This window comes from Saimiri boliviensis, chromosome 8 (genome assembly GCF_048565385.1).
Source record: "Saimiri boliviensis isolate mSaiBol1 chromosome 8, mSaiBol1.pri, whole genome shotgun sequence".
NCBI classification, from domain to species: domain Eukaryota; kingdom Metazoa; phylum Chordata; class Mammalia; order Primates; family Cebidae; genus Saimiri; species Saimiri boliviensis.
Window position 1 is genome coordinate 118,693,989 of NC_133456.1, and position 17,455 is coordinate 118,711,443.

General features: G+C 44.3%; 1 protein-coding gene across 1 annotated transcript in view; it reads left to right on the top strand.

Moving 5' to 3' along the window:
* Window positions 1-17,455, top strand: part of ADARB2 (adenosine deaminase RNA specific B2 (inactive)) — a 452,434-nt gene that overhangs the window by 296,455 nt on the left and 138,524 nt on the right. The window contains exon 2 of the mRNA XM_074405130.1: window positions 8,641-8,727. Coding sequence (XP_074261231.1) covers window positions 8,641-8,727 — 87 coding nt within the window. The remainder of the gene's footprint in view (window positions 1-8,640; window positions 8,728-17,455) is intronic.

A 17,455-nucleotide genomic window follows, 5' to 3' on the forward strand; every position in this document is an offset into this window, starting at 1 on the left:
TTAGGGTTTTTCCCCCTTTTGTTTTCCACTTCCTGTTTTGACTCCTACTCTTAATTTTAGGATTTTCTTCCACTAATATCTTTGGATTTGATGTACTCTCTTTTTTTCCTTTTTAGCTTCTGACAGTAGAAGCTTAAATAATGTTGGACATTTTTTCTTTTCCAACATAAGCATAAATTTAGAGCTAAAATGTGTCTCTCAGCATTGCTTTAACTTTGTTTCACAAATGGTAATATGTTATAATTTATCACTGAGAATAAAGAGGCTTTAATTTTCCTGTGATTTCCCTTTTAACTCTTGGGTCACTTGCAATGATGATACTGAATTTCTGAGTATATAGAGATTTTCCATATATCTTTTGGTTACATACATTTAACATAATTATATTGCGACCAGAAAATACACTTTTATGATTTCAAACCTATAAAATTTATTGAGACCCTTTTTATTTTGTAGTATATAGTCCATCTCAGTAAATACTCTATACAGATCATTGAGTCTTCTATAAATGTTATTTAGGTCAAGTTAGCTGTTAGCATTCTTTTAATTTTTTGTTCTGTACAGCTTTTTTCTCACTACTTGTTTTATCAGTAACTAAGGGAGGAATGTTAAAATCTCAAACTATGATTCTATATGTATCTACCCACTTTCACTTTGTTAGTTTTTTATTCATGTTGTTTAAAACTCTGTTGAATGCATAAACACCAAAGATTATATTATCTTGATGACTTGATCATCATGATATGTCTTTCTTAATCCCTGGCAATACTTCATATTTTGAAAACTACTGCATCTAGCCATTCTATCTTTCTTAAAACAAGCATTTGCATGGTGTATCTTTTTCAATCATTTAACTTTTAACCCATCTAAATTTTTATATGTGAAGTAGGTTTTTTGTAGCAATCAAAAATATGTTTTGTTTTTAAAATGCAATTTTAATATCTCTGCAATTTAATTGGAGTACTTAGTCCATTTACATTTAATGTAATTACTAACATATTTGGATTTAAGTGTACCATATTGCTAATTTGTTTTCTGTTTATTCCGTTTTTTGTTTCTCCTTCTCTGCCTTTTTCAATGAATCAATCATTTTTAGATTTTATCTTCTTTGTTGATGTTTTACTATACCTCTTTGCATTATTTTTGGTGACTAATCTAGAGGTTAAACATGCATGTTTAACTTATCATAGCCAACTACCTCATGATCAAAGGAAGAAACTCACAACAGAATAATCGTATTTACCCATCCCAAAGTATGCACTACTCTTTTCATATATTTTCTAAATATACAATATTTACAATAAACATTACAGCACATTGTCACTATAATATAATGTCATTATTTTGTATTTAAAGATTTGATAGTCTTTCCTTTCGACAGAATTTAAATTTGTATTCTCTCATTCTCATTGCAGTTGCTCTGTATGTAAGATGTCTTGTTTCTCTGGTGACTTTGAAAATATTTTCTCTATCGTTGTTTCCAGAAATTTGGCTTGGCTGTACATTGGTACAGTCTTCTTCATATTTATTCTACGTAAGTTTGATTGAAATACTTGGATCCGTGATCGGATGTCTAAAAAATTAAAAACTTTTAAACTATTATTTAAAGTATATTTTGTATCTTCATAGTTTTTCCACTTTTTATTGAATTCCAATTATACATAAGTTAGACTGCTTTATGCTGTCCAACAGATCGTTGAGTCTCTGTTCACTTTTTTCACCTTTTCTGTTACTCCCTGTGCTTCAGTTTTGATAGTTTATATTGATCTGCCTTCAGATTTACTGATATTTTTTGTGAAGTGACATATATAATGTTAATCTCATCTGGTTAATTTTTTCATTTCAAATATTCTGTTTCTGAGCTTGAGAATTTTTGTTATATTTATATAGTTTCCATTTCTCTACGGAGATTCCCCATCTATTTACTTTTCATGTCCACATTTTTTTTAATTCTTAAAAATATTTCTAACATCTATTTAACATCCTTATCTGCTGATTTCAGCATCACTAGGTCTTTTCACTTTGGCTGTATGCTTTTCTGATGATAGGTCATATTCTCCTGTTACTTCTCACATCTGGCAATGTCATTACTATATCATTATTTGCTGGGCTTTGTGGACATCGTTAGTGAGAATATGGATTTTGTGATGTTCCTTGAGTTTTCTTTTTGCGGGTAGCTTATTACTGACCATGGACAGTTTATTACTGACCAATTTCTAGTTTAAATGATCAACTAGATCATTTCAAAGTTTGTTTGAAGTCCTTGTTAGCATACGTTCACAGTAGTTTTTAATTTAGGACTATTCCTAGTCCTAGATTAAGTCCTCAATTAAACATGACCTTTTTGCCATCCCAAGTGAATCCTAGCTCTTCAGTGATCTATAATTCTGCCTGATCAGAATGCCAGACTTTTGGTATTGTGCCGTCACCTGAATTTTCATTCACCTCACAGGTCCCCAGCTGCTGCTATCAGTGAGAGCTGTGTCTCCCCTTCTCTTGTGGGGCAGAGTCTCAACTGAATCCTGCAATGGCCCCACCAGGGCTCTGAAGCAGCTTCCTTCTGCCCTCAAATTCTGGTTGCCTCTGCAGCACAAACTTTGGTTTCTGACTTCTCAACTTATCAGTGATGCTGTGTTCTTCTTAAGGCCTACTTTTTTTACCTCTGAAAAGAGCTTCCAGGTGGGAAGCATGTGGAGTTGTTGGGCGCACTTACATGCTTTCCTTTTCTTGGGAACAATGGTCATGCACTGAGTGGCATTCAAACTCTGAAAATGGTTGTTTTGCAGACTTTGTCCAGTTTGGCTGGTTGTTTATAAGGAGAAAGCTGGTGAGCTGCAGCTCCCTCATCCTGGCCAGAGGCTTGTCCACTCATGGCCAGTGAGCCTGCCTTCCTGCTCTTTCTAGGACTGTGATGTGGGCTCAGGATCACTGAACACACTTATGTCTTCTCTAGGCTCACTTTGGAGGAGACTGTGATGCACTCACCATTTCCCTTCTTGGTTTCAAGAGTCAGAAAGAATTTGCTAAGACAGAACTGAAAACCCCACTGTCCCTCACTCTGCTAATGGTGTTGAGCCATGGTCCTTGGATTGGGAAGGGCAGGGAACCGGCTCTCCCTCTTCACGATGAGAGAACGTTCCTCGGCACCATCTCTTCCTGGGGCATACAGTCAACCCTGGCAACTTGTTTATGAATACATTGTATGTGATTACTTCTACAGAGAGGAGAGTCCATCTGATTTTTCTATAAAATATTAACCAGGCCCTAAATTTAAATGCTTTTTGCACTTGAATTAAAAGCTATTTATTGCACTAGTCTTCTTTTTGTGGCCCTAGAAACAAAGATGCTATTCTGATTGTAAAGATATGACAAATAAAACACAGAAGGTTAAATAAAATTTACCAAAGGCAAGTCAAGGAGGAAAAATCCAGAAAACTCAGCAGCCACTACAAGCATAAACTTCTACTCTGGTAGAAAAAGATAAGAAGATGAGGATCTCCTTAAGCAGCCTTTGCTCAGTATGGAAGACAACTGCAGACTGGAAGCCTGGGACATGCTCAGGACCTTATAGATAGTCCTGGGCACACCAGTCAGCTTCTCAGTGTCTCAGATTCTTTACCTAGAACATTATAGATAGTCCTGGGCACACCAGTCAGCTTCTCAGTGTCTCAGATTCTTTACCTAGAATGTTATAGATAATCCTGGGCACACCAGTTAACTTCTCAATGTCTCAGATTCTTTAGCTAGAATAAATACATGAAGAAAGCTGAGACATGTCCCCAGTGATCATGCAGTGTGACTAATAACCAAGTAACCAGGTATCCTCAATATGTGCAGTTACTTTGATTTAGCAAAGTACACTAACACCTAATACTTCAACCACATGTTCTTAAAGCCTGATGATTCATATCAGGCATTCTGGGGAAGACCTTCAGGGGACTCAGGAATTCCCGATATAGCATGCAAAACTGTTGGCATAGCCACATGTGCCTTTCAGGGAAAATAAGCCAGTGCTTTTTTTTTTTTTTTTTTTTTTAATCATGCTCAAGGATAGTCCTCATCCCAAGATGTTAACAATAAACAATCAGTAAACCATTAACTCAGGACATTTTATTTCTAAACAAGATGATTAGGAAATCTTAAAATCCCTAAAAGTTATTCCAGTTATTGTCTGTCTCCCTCAGCCCTCAAACAGGGTAGTAGTTCTCCCAAACTGTTTCAATATCAAAAATGGGTAATAACTTCAGAACCTCAGTGCTGCAGACACCAGCTGCACTTTATGTCTGCACGTGGTTCCAGGAAAGGGCTTCTGTGCTCTGCAGATGCCCCCTAAAATACGTAAAATTGCTTCAAATAAATGCCATTGATTCCAGAGTGGGTAACAAGGTTTATATAGCAAGCGTCCTGGAACTGTCAAGTAATACATTAAAAACAGCAATCAGACCTTTCCTGAAGGTGACTCTTAACTCTTAGACCAGGGCTGGCCCAGGGCCGCTGCGGCCGCCAGGTCAGTTTCCAGCTGGCCCACATCCGATGATGGGAGGCTGAGCTGAAGAACCCAGGATGTGAGCAGCTGAGGGGTGGAGTGCCCAGCTGACCTCTGGCATTTCTACCACCCGGCCAGCCTGGCCCCCTCCTCTAGGCGTGGAGGCGGTGGTGGCATGGGGGTCCCTGTGATGCGGCTTCTCCCAGCACACCTTAAAGGTCCAGAATAGAGGCAAAACAACAAAGTATGGTTTCCTTTTTTCATCAGAAACTTGAGTAAAACCAGATTTTCAAAAGACTACAATGAGAGATATGCAAAAAATAGAATTAGTTGAATACCGGCATTCCACTCCTATTGAACTAATAGAATTTAGATCCCAATGGACAGTGGGTTCCGAGGAAACCGCAGAGGCCCTGATGTCCAAGAGCTTCTGCTCTACTTTTTTATGTTAAAAAATGTAATTCTTCCCCTCCTTTTCTAAGAACACTCTAAAGATGCAGTCTGCCCTTTCTTAGAAATGATTGCTTCTCTTCCAGAGCTTACGTGTCTTCACAGTGATTGCAGACCACAGGTGGCATTTCAGGTGTACTTGTTAGCAATGAATGAGTGCTGGCAGTTCTGCTGCCTTTCTGTTTCCTTGGGTTTGGTTTGGTTGCTCAAGCTGTCCCATGTACTAGAGGAAAGAGAATTTGGTCAGGCAGAGCTAGGAGTGCCAGATGAAATTCAGGGTGCCCGAGTACATTTGATTTTGTTTTGCCATTCATAAAACCAATGAATACATTGTTTTTTATGTATTCATTTTAATTTTAAAATGTTTAATCAACAAACAAGAGTTGAATATATTCAAGGTGTGCAAGGTGATGGTTTGATATATGCATTGCGTAGTGATCACCACAAATTAATTAACACATCTGTCACCAGCCATAATCACCACTGTGGGGGGTGAGGATGCTGAAAATCTGCTGTCTCATCCCATTTGCAGTGGACAATACATGTTATTAGCTAGAGTTCCCACGCTGCACATTAAGACTCATTCAACCTGCCACTGAAAGTTTGTACCTTAGAGCGACATCTCCTCACTCCCTCCCTTCTCCCCTCACCCCGTGGATCCTGGCAGCCACCATTCTACTCTCTGCTTCTGTGAATTCCACTTTTCTAGATTCCACAGATGAGTGAGGCAGGCATTAGTATTCGTCTTTCCATGCCTGACTTATTTCACTTAGGGGTCCTCCAGTTTCACGCAGTCTTGTTGCAAATGGCAGGATTTCCCTCTTTTTTTTTTTTCCTTTCCCTTTTTTTTTTGTTTTTTTTTTTTTTTTTTTTTTTTTTTCTTTGAGACAGAGTCTCTTTCTGTTGCCAGGCTGGAGTGCAATGGTGAGATCTGGGCTCACTGCAACCTCCACCTCCCAGGTTCAAACAATTATCCTGCCTCAGCCTCCCAAGTAGCTGGGACTACAGGCACGCGCCACCATGCCCAGCTAATTTTTGTATTTTTTAGTAAAGAGGGGGTTTCACCATGTTGACCAGGATGGTCTCGATCTCTTGACCTCATGATCCACCCACCCCAGCCTCCCAAAGTGCTGGGATTACAGGCGTGAGCCACCGCGCCCGGCTGATTTCCCTCTTTTTCAAAGCTGCCTAATCTTCTGCTTCATGGCTGTACTGCATTTCACTTCTCATCCACTGAAGGACCCTTGAGGTGCTTCACCCCAGGCTCTGGCACACGGTGCTTCCATGGATGTGAGGATGTGAGGGCACCGGTATCTCTATGAGTTTCAGTTGTCTGGGCATTGACCTGCTGTCAGGCAGAACTGCCAGTTCCCCAATTTTACATTCCCAGAGGGCTCATTTCTCCAGGTCCCCACCAACACGGTATTTTCTGGTTTTGCTTTGTTTTGCTTTTCTAATAGCCGTCCTAATGAGTGTGCGATGATATTTCATTGTGGTTTGGGTTCGCATTCCCCTAATGATTAGTGATGTTGATTCCATTTCCATGTGCTTATTGGCATTAGCACATCTTCCTTGGAGAAATGTCTATTGAAGTCCTCTGTCTTCCACTGAATTTCAGATAAACCATGAATAAGGTCTTTTAAGTATATATGTGTGTATGTGTATGTGTATACTTACACATATATACTTAAAAGGCCTATCTATCTATATATGGTGTGTATGTATATGTATATAAATATTATATATATATAAACACACACAATATTAGAAATGTGTATATACTAAAAAATTATCTATTGTTTATCTAAAACTCAATTTTAACAGATGTCCTGAAGTTTTATTTGATAAATTTAGCAACATCAGAAAGTAAAAACTTTCATAGATCTAGAACAGTCCTTAAATATCTTATAATTCTGCTAAGGTAAAGTTTGAAATAGTTTAGTGCATTTTTGTGAGTGTTTGGCTGGTAGCCCTACTTTATTAAAAAATGTAATTTCATTTTAAGATCCTCCAGACTAAATCATTTGAGCTTCACACTCTTTGTGTAACATTATTGGACTCCCTTAATGAAATTATAACTCGAGCAAGATATTTCATTCTCTTGTAGTAAATTAGCTTGGGCTGCGAGGGTTTAGGAGGGCAAACCCTTCCCTGGTTTATTTTTGTTTGGTGGAACAAAGAAGGTGCAGGCATTTTATATTTGAGTTATTTCTTGTTCTCTCTGTTGCCCATCCCTACTGAAAACAACAGCTGTTAACGGGCTCCTGAATGAATTTCACTGTGGACTCTCCTGGCCTCTGGAAATCTTGGCTAAGGAGAAAACAGGCTCGGGCTCAAAAGACAAAGAGCCAGTCTCAGGCTGGGTCTGGACACCTGAAGGCAAAGAATCCAGCAGTTCATGTTTCGCACTTGAGGCAGGTACACAGTGCCACAGTGAGGCACCTGCAGAGAGCTGTCCTTATTACAGTCTGATGTAAACTCAGTGACCTCCTGGGAGATCCCACCCACGGGTGTCCACAGCTTCCAAAGGAGAGGGAAGGATCCTGCATAGCAAAGCAGCCAATCCCACAGCCAGTGCCCTGGCAGCTTAGGCAGCAGGGACCCCAGGAAATGGTTCTGCGGCACTCTGCACTGTGTTGGATGAGTAACTATTTCCACCTGCGGCGTCGTAACCAGTGTGGTCCAGGTTCCTAACGGCACACACAAACCGCGCACTGGAGGGTGCCTGGGAGCCAGGGGCTGTCTTCGCAGTGTCTCTGTTGGAGTCTTCTCTGCAGGGCAGTGAGTTCTGCATGTGAACAAATACTCCTGAGTGTAGCCGTTTAATTTAGGGGGTGGAAATCTCCAAGATAAGGAACTTTTCTTTTGAATTCCTTTATTAGTCATTTTTATTTCTCTCGATCATACCTCAAATGCACCGTTTCTTAATCTCCCTGTTGATGAAGTAAATCGCTGAGACCGTGAGAGTGGAAAAGCACACTTGTTAGTGAGGAGCAGCAGTCCCGGTGGGATCTGCTTCCACAGCCACGCTGCACTGAGTGGTGGGGACCCAGGAGGCGGGGCCTGCTTGGCCTTTGCTCACCGGCCACAGGCTTCAGGCAGAAGCCGTCCTGGAATTCCAGCCACCGCATCAAGGACGCTTGGCCGTTTCCGGAATTACTGTGCATGCTCTGCCCGCACCTCCTCCCCTCCTCTACTTCTACCAAACGCCCACTAAGTGACAAGTCCTTTATTTTTAAGGCATGTCAAGCCCAGAAAGCAAATTCTGCACTAACCGGGGAGGACAGTCTTGGCTTTATTTGCGCCATTGTCTTTTAATTGTGAGATGGTTTAACGTGTCTTAGTTCATCTCTGTGACATGATCTTGACAGAAGGCTCTGCCCTACCCAGGATCTTGTAAACAGATGCAAGGTCGTCACCCTGGAGACAGCTGCTTAAAGTTTTAATGGATGTGGGCAAGATGAAGGGAGATGGCAAAATAAGAGGAGGAAGAAGGAAATCGTAGAGTTTTAAATTAAGTGGAGAGAGGAATTTGATAAAACGCTGTCAGATAGTCAGTACAAGACTGAACCAGAATGAAATGGCTGAAACCGAAGTGACCTCTCCACCTCCCTTGTCCAGCCTCCAGTAATAAGAATTTATAAAATCATTGAGTTTTCTGAAGCTCCATGTCAAAGGTGCATTTCCTGTTCTTTTCTTTCCAGATAAAGTGAGCCTACTGTCAGCCTTCCTCGCTCCCTTCAAGCACCCGAGTCCTGGCACCACAAACACAGAGGATGAAGACACCCTGAGTAAGCGGCTTCCCTTCCCCAAAGTAGATAAAGGCCCCTGGGTCATGTGTGCAGGGATTCCCCTGCTGTCCCCAAAACCTGAGATACCTGGAGTTATCTGGGGCTGGGGGTCCGTTTGGCCTTACCCGGAGAGACAGTAGACAGTTATCTGCTCTCATTCTGCCAGAGCCCGATCTTCTCCTGCAGCCCCACCCACACCTGCAGTTCCATCCTCACCTGGAATCCTCTTCTCATTCGAGGTCCTGTCTCACCCAGAATCCTATCTCCACCTACAATCCTGTCTTCGTCTGAGATCCTATCCTTACCTGGAGTCCTGCTGTAACCTGCAATCCCATTCTCCCCAGCAGTCCCATCCTCGCCTGTAATCTTAGCCTCTCCTGCAGCTCCGTCCTCACCTGCTGTCTCATTCTCACCTGGCATCCCTTCCTTACCTAAAGGGCAGGAAAATGTCAGTGAAGTCTGTGGGACTGAGAACCCCAGGGATTCCAAGAAATTAACCGGTTTTCTTGGGCTATTTTCTCCTCTCCTTCCTTTGTTTTTCCCTCCAAACCAGAAAGAACAATAGTCAGTGTCTTAGAACACAGATCGTACATGTATTTAACAAACAAAAGGCTGGCTAGGAGCCTTCCTGTGCAGACATTTCTGGTGCATGAAACTGGAAAGGGCCCAGGCAGTGTCCTCAGGATGGCACAGGTTGGTTTAGGAAAGGGATCTGAGTGGTGTCTCAGAGGCAGACTCCCGGGGTGGGAATCCAGGAGTGTGTGGCTGCAGAGCGAGCTGGCCTCTGGTTCACAGCAAATTGTGTGGCATTTAACAGAGAGGACGAGACATTCCACATCATGTGGACAGCTCCTCAGATTTTAACACCACCTGGCAGTTGGCTCCTTTTTCAACCAGAAAGAGGTCAGCACACACCTGTTGCCATGGGACAGGAGGAGGCGAGGTGCCCCTGGGTGGCTGCAGTGGGAGGGTCTGCAGGAGATGCTGGGCACTTTGCCATCCGCCTGGGAAACAGCCCCTTCCCAGCCCACATAATCATGAACCGCATTGGAAATAGAGGACGTTCCGTAAAAGCACACCACAGCCTTTGAGTGTCAGGACCAGAGTGAAGGTCAGTGTCTTCTCTTGGACTCCTTCTCTTCTAGACATGGAAGGAGGGAATTAGGAGGAAGGTGTGCCAGCTCTAGAGAGGGCTCAGCCCAGACTCGGTACTCCCTCCCCAGCTCACCCCCTCCTCCTTCACTTGAGTCGAGACTCAAGTGAAGCTTTGACACAGGTCACTTCTGTTCTCTGGTGAGCCAAAATGGAAAATTTCCAGACGAGTCCATTTATTGATCGCTACTTCTGAAATATGGGATAGAGAAAGTAAAAGCACACAACAGACCTGTACATGTGTGCATATGCACACACTCCAAGAGCACACACAGACATGTGTGCATATACAAACATACATCAGGAGCGCACACACACACATGCACACACACACCGGGGCACACATGCACACACACGCACATGCCAGGAGTGCACAAATACACATGCAAACACACATCCCAGGAGCACACACACACACACATACACACACATCCCAGGAGTGCACACACACATGCACACACACCCCAGGAGCACACAGGAACACACACCCCAGGAGCACGCACATACACACCCCCCGCAAGCTGAGCCTGAATGTGGACAGACGTACCTGGAAACATGTGGAAGGGGAAGTCACTGTTTCCTCCTCCCCACACCTGGAGCTGCTGGGATCCCGGCTGGAGCTGGTCTCCCTCAGGAGAAAAAGAAATGAAGCCTCAGCAAGGGCCAGAGGATGTTTGGGGCACAGAGTGAATGGTTTATAACTTACAGAGCACAGCAGCTGCCTTTCTGTAGCAGCCAGAGGCCAAGACCTGGAGAAATAAACTGCCTGGCTGCATGGGGAAGTTACTGAGATTCCTGAGAGACAGACGGACCCACCCCACATAGGCGCTTCTCCCCTCCTCCCCTGCCCCTTCCTTAAGAACCCCCACACTGGGCGGTTAGGAGAAGAGGGGGCCTGAGGAGGCCAAGACTTTCTGGAAGACTCTCATGCTCTGTCCTGGCAGCCAAGCTGCCTTGGGCTGTGAGCATTAGCTCTCAGAGCCTTCCGCTAATGGGTAGAAACGTAGAGCTAACAATAACTTTACATTATTTACAATAGTTACAACGATAGCTACAATGCTCTTGAGATGCTTGAGAAGCCTCATTTTCAACCAGTGAACTAGTTGCCCCCCGTTGTGCAGATGCAGTTTATTTATTTTCATAGATTGTTCAAAGACAAATCTACAAATGAATCTGCCCTCCCTTCACAGCTCCCCGCAGCATTCACTGCCAGTGCTGCCTTGTCCATTTGCAATCCAGATGCACTGGAAGGTAGAAAAAGGTGTGTGTGTGTGTGTGTGTGTGTGTGTGTGTGTGTCTGTGTGTCTGTGTGGTGTGTGTACATGTGTGTGCCATATGTGTGTTCATGTATCCATGTGTCATGGGTGTATGTGTGCATGTGTGGTGTGTGTGTGCTGTGTGCACAGGTAGGTGTGTGTGTGGCATGTGTGGTGTGTACACATGTGTGGCATGTGTGGGTTCACGTGTATATGTATCATGTATGTGTGCCTGTCTGGTGTTTGTATATGTGTGCATGTGGGGGGGGCGCATGTATATGGTGTGTGTCTGTGCACGTGTGCATACACATACATGAGGAGCAAGGGGTATAGTAGGAGAACACAAGACCTTGCCCTGCCACCTCCAGTCTCCGTGTTTCACACCCTATGAGTCTGTGTGTCTGGGGCCCCCAACATGAGCACAGTTCCCATCCCACCATGGCATGGATTCCACCTTTGGGGAATCCCACGGGCTTCCCTGTGGATGCCAGAACCATGGCTTTTGTCTGTGGCCGAGCACCCTCATTTATGGGCACTTGGTGGGGGACAGGCTTGCTGGGCACACACCATGCCCTGTACCTGCAGCAACTGGGCCAGGAGCCACAGGGGAAGCCCGTCACCCAGAGGCTGGTCTGGGTTGAGTTGACCAAGCAACTCCATGTTTCTAAGTCACGTCTGCCTGGGGCAGTTCACACTGAGGAGCTTTCTCTTCCAACACTGAGAAGCCATGAGTGCCTGCCATCTGTCCTCTGTCACCTCTCTGATGACCACTGCTCAGAGGTTGGGATCCAACCCAATTCTTTGGGGAACAGCTGAGCCCATGGCTGCCCAGAACAAAGGCAGCCCTGGGCCCTGGAGTTGTGCTGGAAAGGCATCTCCTGACAGCCACACCTGCTCCTTCCTGAGTCCCAACACCCCAGGGCCCAACCCCGTAGGGTCCCGTGTGACGAGTCTTTGAAGGAGGCCGTTCTGCAGCTACCCAGCCTGCTAGTGACAACTCTGCAAATGCCAGGAGCCACTGCCTCCCACCCCCGGCCCCAGCCTCCCTCCTGCTGCTTCCAGACCCTCTGCCGTGCCCTGGAGAACCCAGGCACCTGCCTTCCCATCGCTAAGCCAGGCTTCATGCAGGGAAAGGACTGCTGGGCCACAGAATAACCTTCACCAGGAACAACATTATCTCTTCCAATGTAGCGTGGCATGCTGCCTGGCTGGCTCCCAGGAGCCCGTCTGACCCACAGACACGCAGCATCATTATTAGTGATGCGTGCGGTCCCAATGATGCCGTGCAGGGGAAGCCGGGCGTGCATAACGGCCCAGCAGAGGACGAGCAGCAGGAGCCAGAGGAGAGGACGCCTGAGCTCTGGAGCCAACGCAGCCCTGCACACGGCGGGCAGAGGGCGGCCAGACCCACCAGCCCCGGCCCCACCTGCTCTCCACCAGCTAGGACATCCGGCTTTGCGCAGCCAAAAGGATGGCTTTCGCTTGGAAAGCAAGTTTCACCACAGTCATGACAATGTAAAATGCTGGCCTTCCTCCCTAAATTGCTGTCCTTCGGTGCATTAAAACTTGAAAGTTAGCAACACATTTATAGACACTTTTTATCAACCTGGCACCACGCTTACAGACACTTCGTATCAACCCGGCACCACACTTACAGACACTTTGTATCAAACAAGGTCACATGTATTTGAAGCTTAGGAGGACGCCCATGAGAGAAGCAGATGGAAATCATTTCATTTTGCATTTTCCCATGCAGATGCCTCCCTGAGTTTTCAGATTGCTCATGATCATCCTATTACTGTGGCTTGTGGTATTTATCTAATAGTTCCAAATTATTTGCCTGCTTTTCTCTGATTTCTACAGTGGAAGGACACGTGCAGCTCTCTGAAAACCTGGTGCTGCCCACAAAGACCTCAGGGAAGCCACAGTTCACAGATGCCTCATATTCTAAGAGGTCTCTAGGATGAGGCGCTTGGCTGGGGTGCAGAGGCAGGAGGACATGCCAGGGTGTGGGCAGCCACCCACAGAGTCTCACTGGGAGTAGGTTTCAATAGGAAAAGTGCTTGGAGTCCACATCAGGAATTTTCCAGGGAGAGGAAGTGTGGTGTGAGCCCCATTGATGGGCAACAGGTCAGGGAGCTACCCTGTTCCCCCAGGGCCACAATGCCATTTTGCTCTCTGCCCAGCTCCCCTAGCATTCCCCACAGGGTTGATGTATGTGTACACATCAACACACACATGCACACACACATGCACACAGGCATGTGCACACGCACACACGTGCACACGTTCAGGCACACACTGGTATGTTACACACTCAGGCACTGTTTACCAGCTGGAGCCCTCCAGGGGTTGGTAACAATCAGTTTCCAGTCTGCGTGACTCTGAGGAGCCTTACCCAACAAGGTGTGTGTGTGTGCATGCATGCATGTGTGTGTGCGTGTGTGTGTGTGTCAGAGACAGAGACAGACACAGAGGGACAGAGACTGAGAGAGACACAGAGGGAGGCCCAGAGACAGAGGGTGGTACTCTCCTCTTTTCTGCTCTTTTTCTCAGAACTGCTTTGGCTAGGCAGGGTCTGCGTTGGTTTCATATGAACTTTAGGATTATTTTTTCTAATTCTGTGAAAAATAACGTTGGCAATTTGATAGGGGGTTGTGTTGAATCTGCTGAGTGTTTGGGGCAATATGGACATTTCAGCAATATTGACTCTTCCAATCATGAACGGGATGGTTTTCCATCTGTTGTGTCTACAATTTCTTGTGTCCGTGTTTTGCAGCTCTCCTTGCAGCTATCTTTCATCTCCTTGGTTAAATGCTAAACCTTTCTAAGACTCCTGGTGTGAAGCTGACATAGCAAGTGGCTCCCCGGTGCCCTGGTGTAAGCACGTGAGCTCCTTGCAGAGCTAATCCCAGCTCTAATATACCATGAGTGTGTGATTATGACTGGCTAGAATAATAATTATTTGGGATAATAAACTTCAGAGTGGACTAAAGGAATCACCAATGCTTATATTCTATTGTGAACTGTCCATTTGAATTGTTCCAAATGTAAACAAATGCATTTTCTGAATCACACTGTTTTTATAATGCAAGCCCCTCAAACCTCATGATCCCAAATTCCTGGCACCAGCCTGGGAGTGGGCCCCACACCTCCCTCTTCGCACCCTCAGAAGGTGTTGGAGGCCAACAGTGTCTTTTGTGGTCACGATTAACTGTCATCACAAAAACAAAGGATGTGTTCTGAGGGCCTGCAACATTTGATTGGTCATGCCAAAACTTTTTTAAAATTTCATTTCATTTTATTTTAGGCTTAGGGATACACGTGCATGTTTGTCCCATGGGTATACTGCACCCTGGTGGGGATTCAGCTGCTAGTGTACCCATTGTACTGACAGCTTATTTTTCAAACCTTACCCCCCTCCTACTCCCCCTGCTTCTCAGGTGCTCGGTGTCTGCTGATTTCCTCTTATGTCCGTGTGTACCCATTGTTTAGCTCCCACTCATAAGTGAAAACATGCAGCTGCTTTTCTGTTTCTGAGTTCATTCATTTAGGATAATGGCCTCCAGCTCCATTCACATTGCTGCAAAGGACATAACTGTACTCTTTTTCTTGGATACATAGTACTCCATGGCATATATGTACCACATTTCTTTATCCATCCACTGTTGATGGACATTTAGGTTGCTTCCATGTCCTTGCTATTGTCAGTAGCGCTGCAGTAAACAGTTGTCCTTTCAACACAATGATTTCTTCCTTTGGGTAGACGCCCAGCAATACAATTGCTGGGCCAAATAGTGATTCCATTCTTAGTTCCTTGAGAAATCTGTACACTATTTTCCATAGAAGTTTAATTAATTTACCTTTCCACAAACAATGCACAAGCATCCCCTTTTCTCTGCATCCACACAAACATCTTGGGGTTTTTTGACTTTAGTAATAGCTATTCTGACTGGGGTAAGATGACATCTCAATGTGATTTTAATTTGCATTTCTCTGATGATGTTGAGCATTTTTTTTCATACGCTTGTTGGCTGCTTGCAGTTTTTCTTTTGAGAAATGTCTGTTCATGCCCTTTGCCCAATTTTTTCTGGAGTTGTTTGGTTTTTTTCTTGCTAAGTTGTTTGAATTCCATGTAGATTCTGGATATTAGTCCTTTGTCAGAGGCATAATTTGCAAATATTTTGTCCCACTTTGTAGGTCGTCTGCCGTGTGTGTGTGTGTGTGTGTGTGTGTGTGTGTGTGCTACAGAGAAGCTTGTTAGTTTAATTAAGTAGACTTTGTCTATTTCTGGGTTTGTGCATTTCCTTTTGGATTCTTCATCACCAATCTTTCACCTGGGTCAATGTCCAGAAGTTTTTCCTAGGTTTTCTTCCACGATTTTTATAGTTTCAGGCCTTGCGTTTAAGTCTTTAATCCATCCTTGAATTAATCTTGGCATATGGTGATAGATAGGGGTCCAGTTTCATTCTTCCACACATGGATAACCAATTTTCCCAGCACCATTTATTGACGAGGATGTCCTTTTCTCACTGTCAGCTTTGTTGAGAATCAGATGGCTACAGGTGTGCCACTTTCTTTGTGGGCTCTCTACTCCGTTCCATTGGTCTATGTGTTTGTCTTTGTATCAATACCATCCTATTGTTACAATAGACTTGTAGTATAATCTAAAGTCAGGCAATGGGATGCACCTGGATCTGTTCTTTTTCTCAGGACTGCTTGGCTATTCAGGCTCCTTTTTGATTCCATCTGAACTTCAGGATTGTTTTTCGTAATTCTGTGAAAGATGATGTTGGAATTTGATAGAGATTGCATTGAATCTGCTGAGTGTTTGGGGCAATATGGACGTTTTAGAAATATTGATTCCTCCAATCCATGAGCATGGATGGTTTTCTGTTTATTTGTGTCTTCTACGATTTCTTTCATCCATGTATTCTGTAGCTTTCCTTGCGGCTTTCCTCTCCTTGGTTAAATGTATTCCTAGGTATTTTATTTGTGTGTGTGTGTGTGTGGCTATTGTAAATGGGACTGAGTTATTCATGTAGTTCTCAGCTGAAACATTATTAATGGATAGAAATGCTACTAATTTTTGTACATTTATTTTGTATCCTGAAACTTTACCAAAGCCACTTATCAAGTCTAGGAGTCTTTTAGAGGAGTCTTCAGGGTTTCCTAGGTATACATACATTTATGTCATCAGGCAGCAGAGATAGTTTCACTTCCTCTTTTCCAGTTTGGATGTCTTTTATTTCTTTCTCTTGCCTGATTGCTCTGGTTAGGACTTCCAATACTATTTTAAGCGGAAGTGGTGAGAATGGACATCGTCTTGTTCCAGCTCTTAGGGAAATGCTTCCAACTTTTCCCCATTGAGTACGACGTTGGCTGTGGGTTTGTTATAGATGACTCATTATTTTGAGGTATGTGTCTTCAGTGCCTAGTCTGTTTTATGGTTTTTATCGTGAAGGAATGTTGAATTTTATCGAACGCCTTTTATACGTCTATTGAGATGATCATGTGGTTTTTGTTCTTAGTTTCTGTTTGTGTGGTAAATCGCACTTACGGATTTGTAGATGCTGAATCATCCTTGCATCTCTAGAATAAAACCCCCTTGGTCATGATGAATCATCTTTTTGATGTGTTGCTGAAATCCCGCATGCTGAGTGTCTGCCACGTCTGACAAATCGTGCTGAAACTTCTACACGCACTGTCTCCATTGATCCAACGAGGCCCATGTGGTAGTTTCCATTTCTGAACTGCGTGATGGCCCAGGTCATACTGCCAGCACCCGGCCACTGGAATCCACCTCTGTGCCCCAGAGACAATGAGCCCATTCACCAATCTGTGTCATGAGCTTTGGAGACAGCTTCCCGAGAGAAGACAGAGACAAAATACAGAAGCAGGAACCAGGGGAAAGCCCTGGGGATCACAGGCAGAGGGATGACTCAGAAGGCAGCAAGGACCGAGCTGCCCATCCAGTGAGCTAATCAGGCTTTAGGAGCCTAACCAAAGTCGGACTGACTTTTTAAAATGTATTTTATTGTGTATGTTTCAGGTGTACATCCTGATGTTTTGTTACACTTATGCTTAGTAAAGTAGTTACCACAGTCAAGCAAATGAACACCCACACGTTCCACTGCCTTTCGTGTGGGAACAGTCACTGCCATCTTCCCTGCTGGCCGGTGGAAACACCTAGACTCGGGGTGCACAGAGAAAGAGTGGGGGTTTGGGTCACAACCCAGAGGCTAGCTTCCACGAGGCAGCCCGAAGAGCCAGTTGAGTAGAGACCCTGGTGAGTGCAGGAATTGGGCTCTGAGACCAAC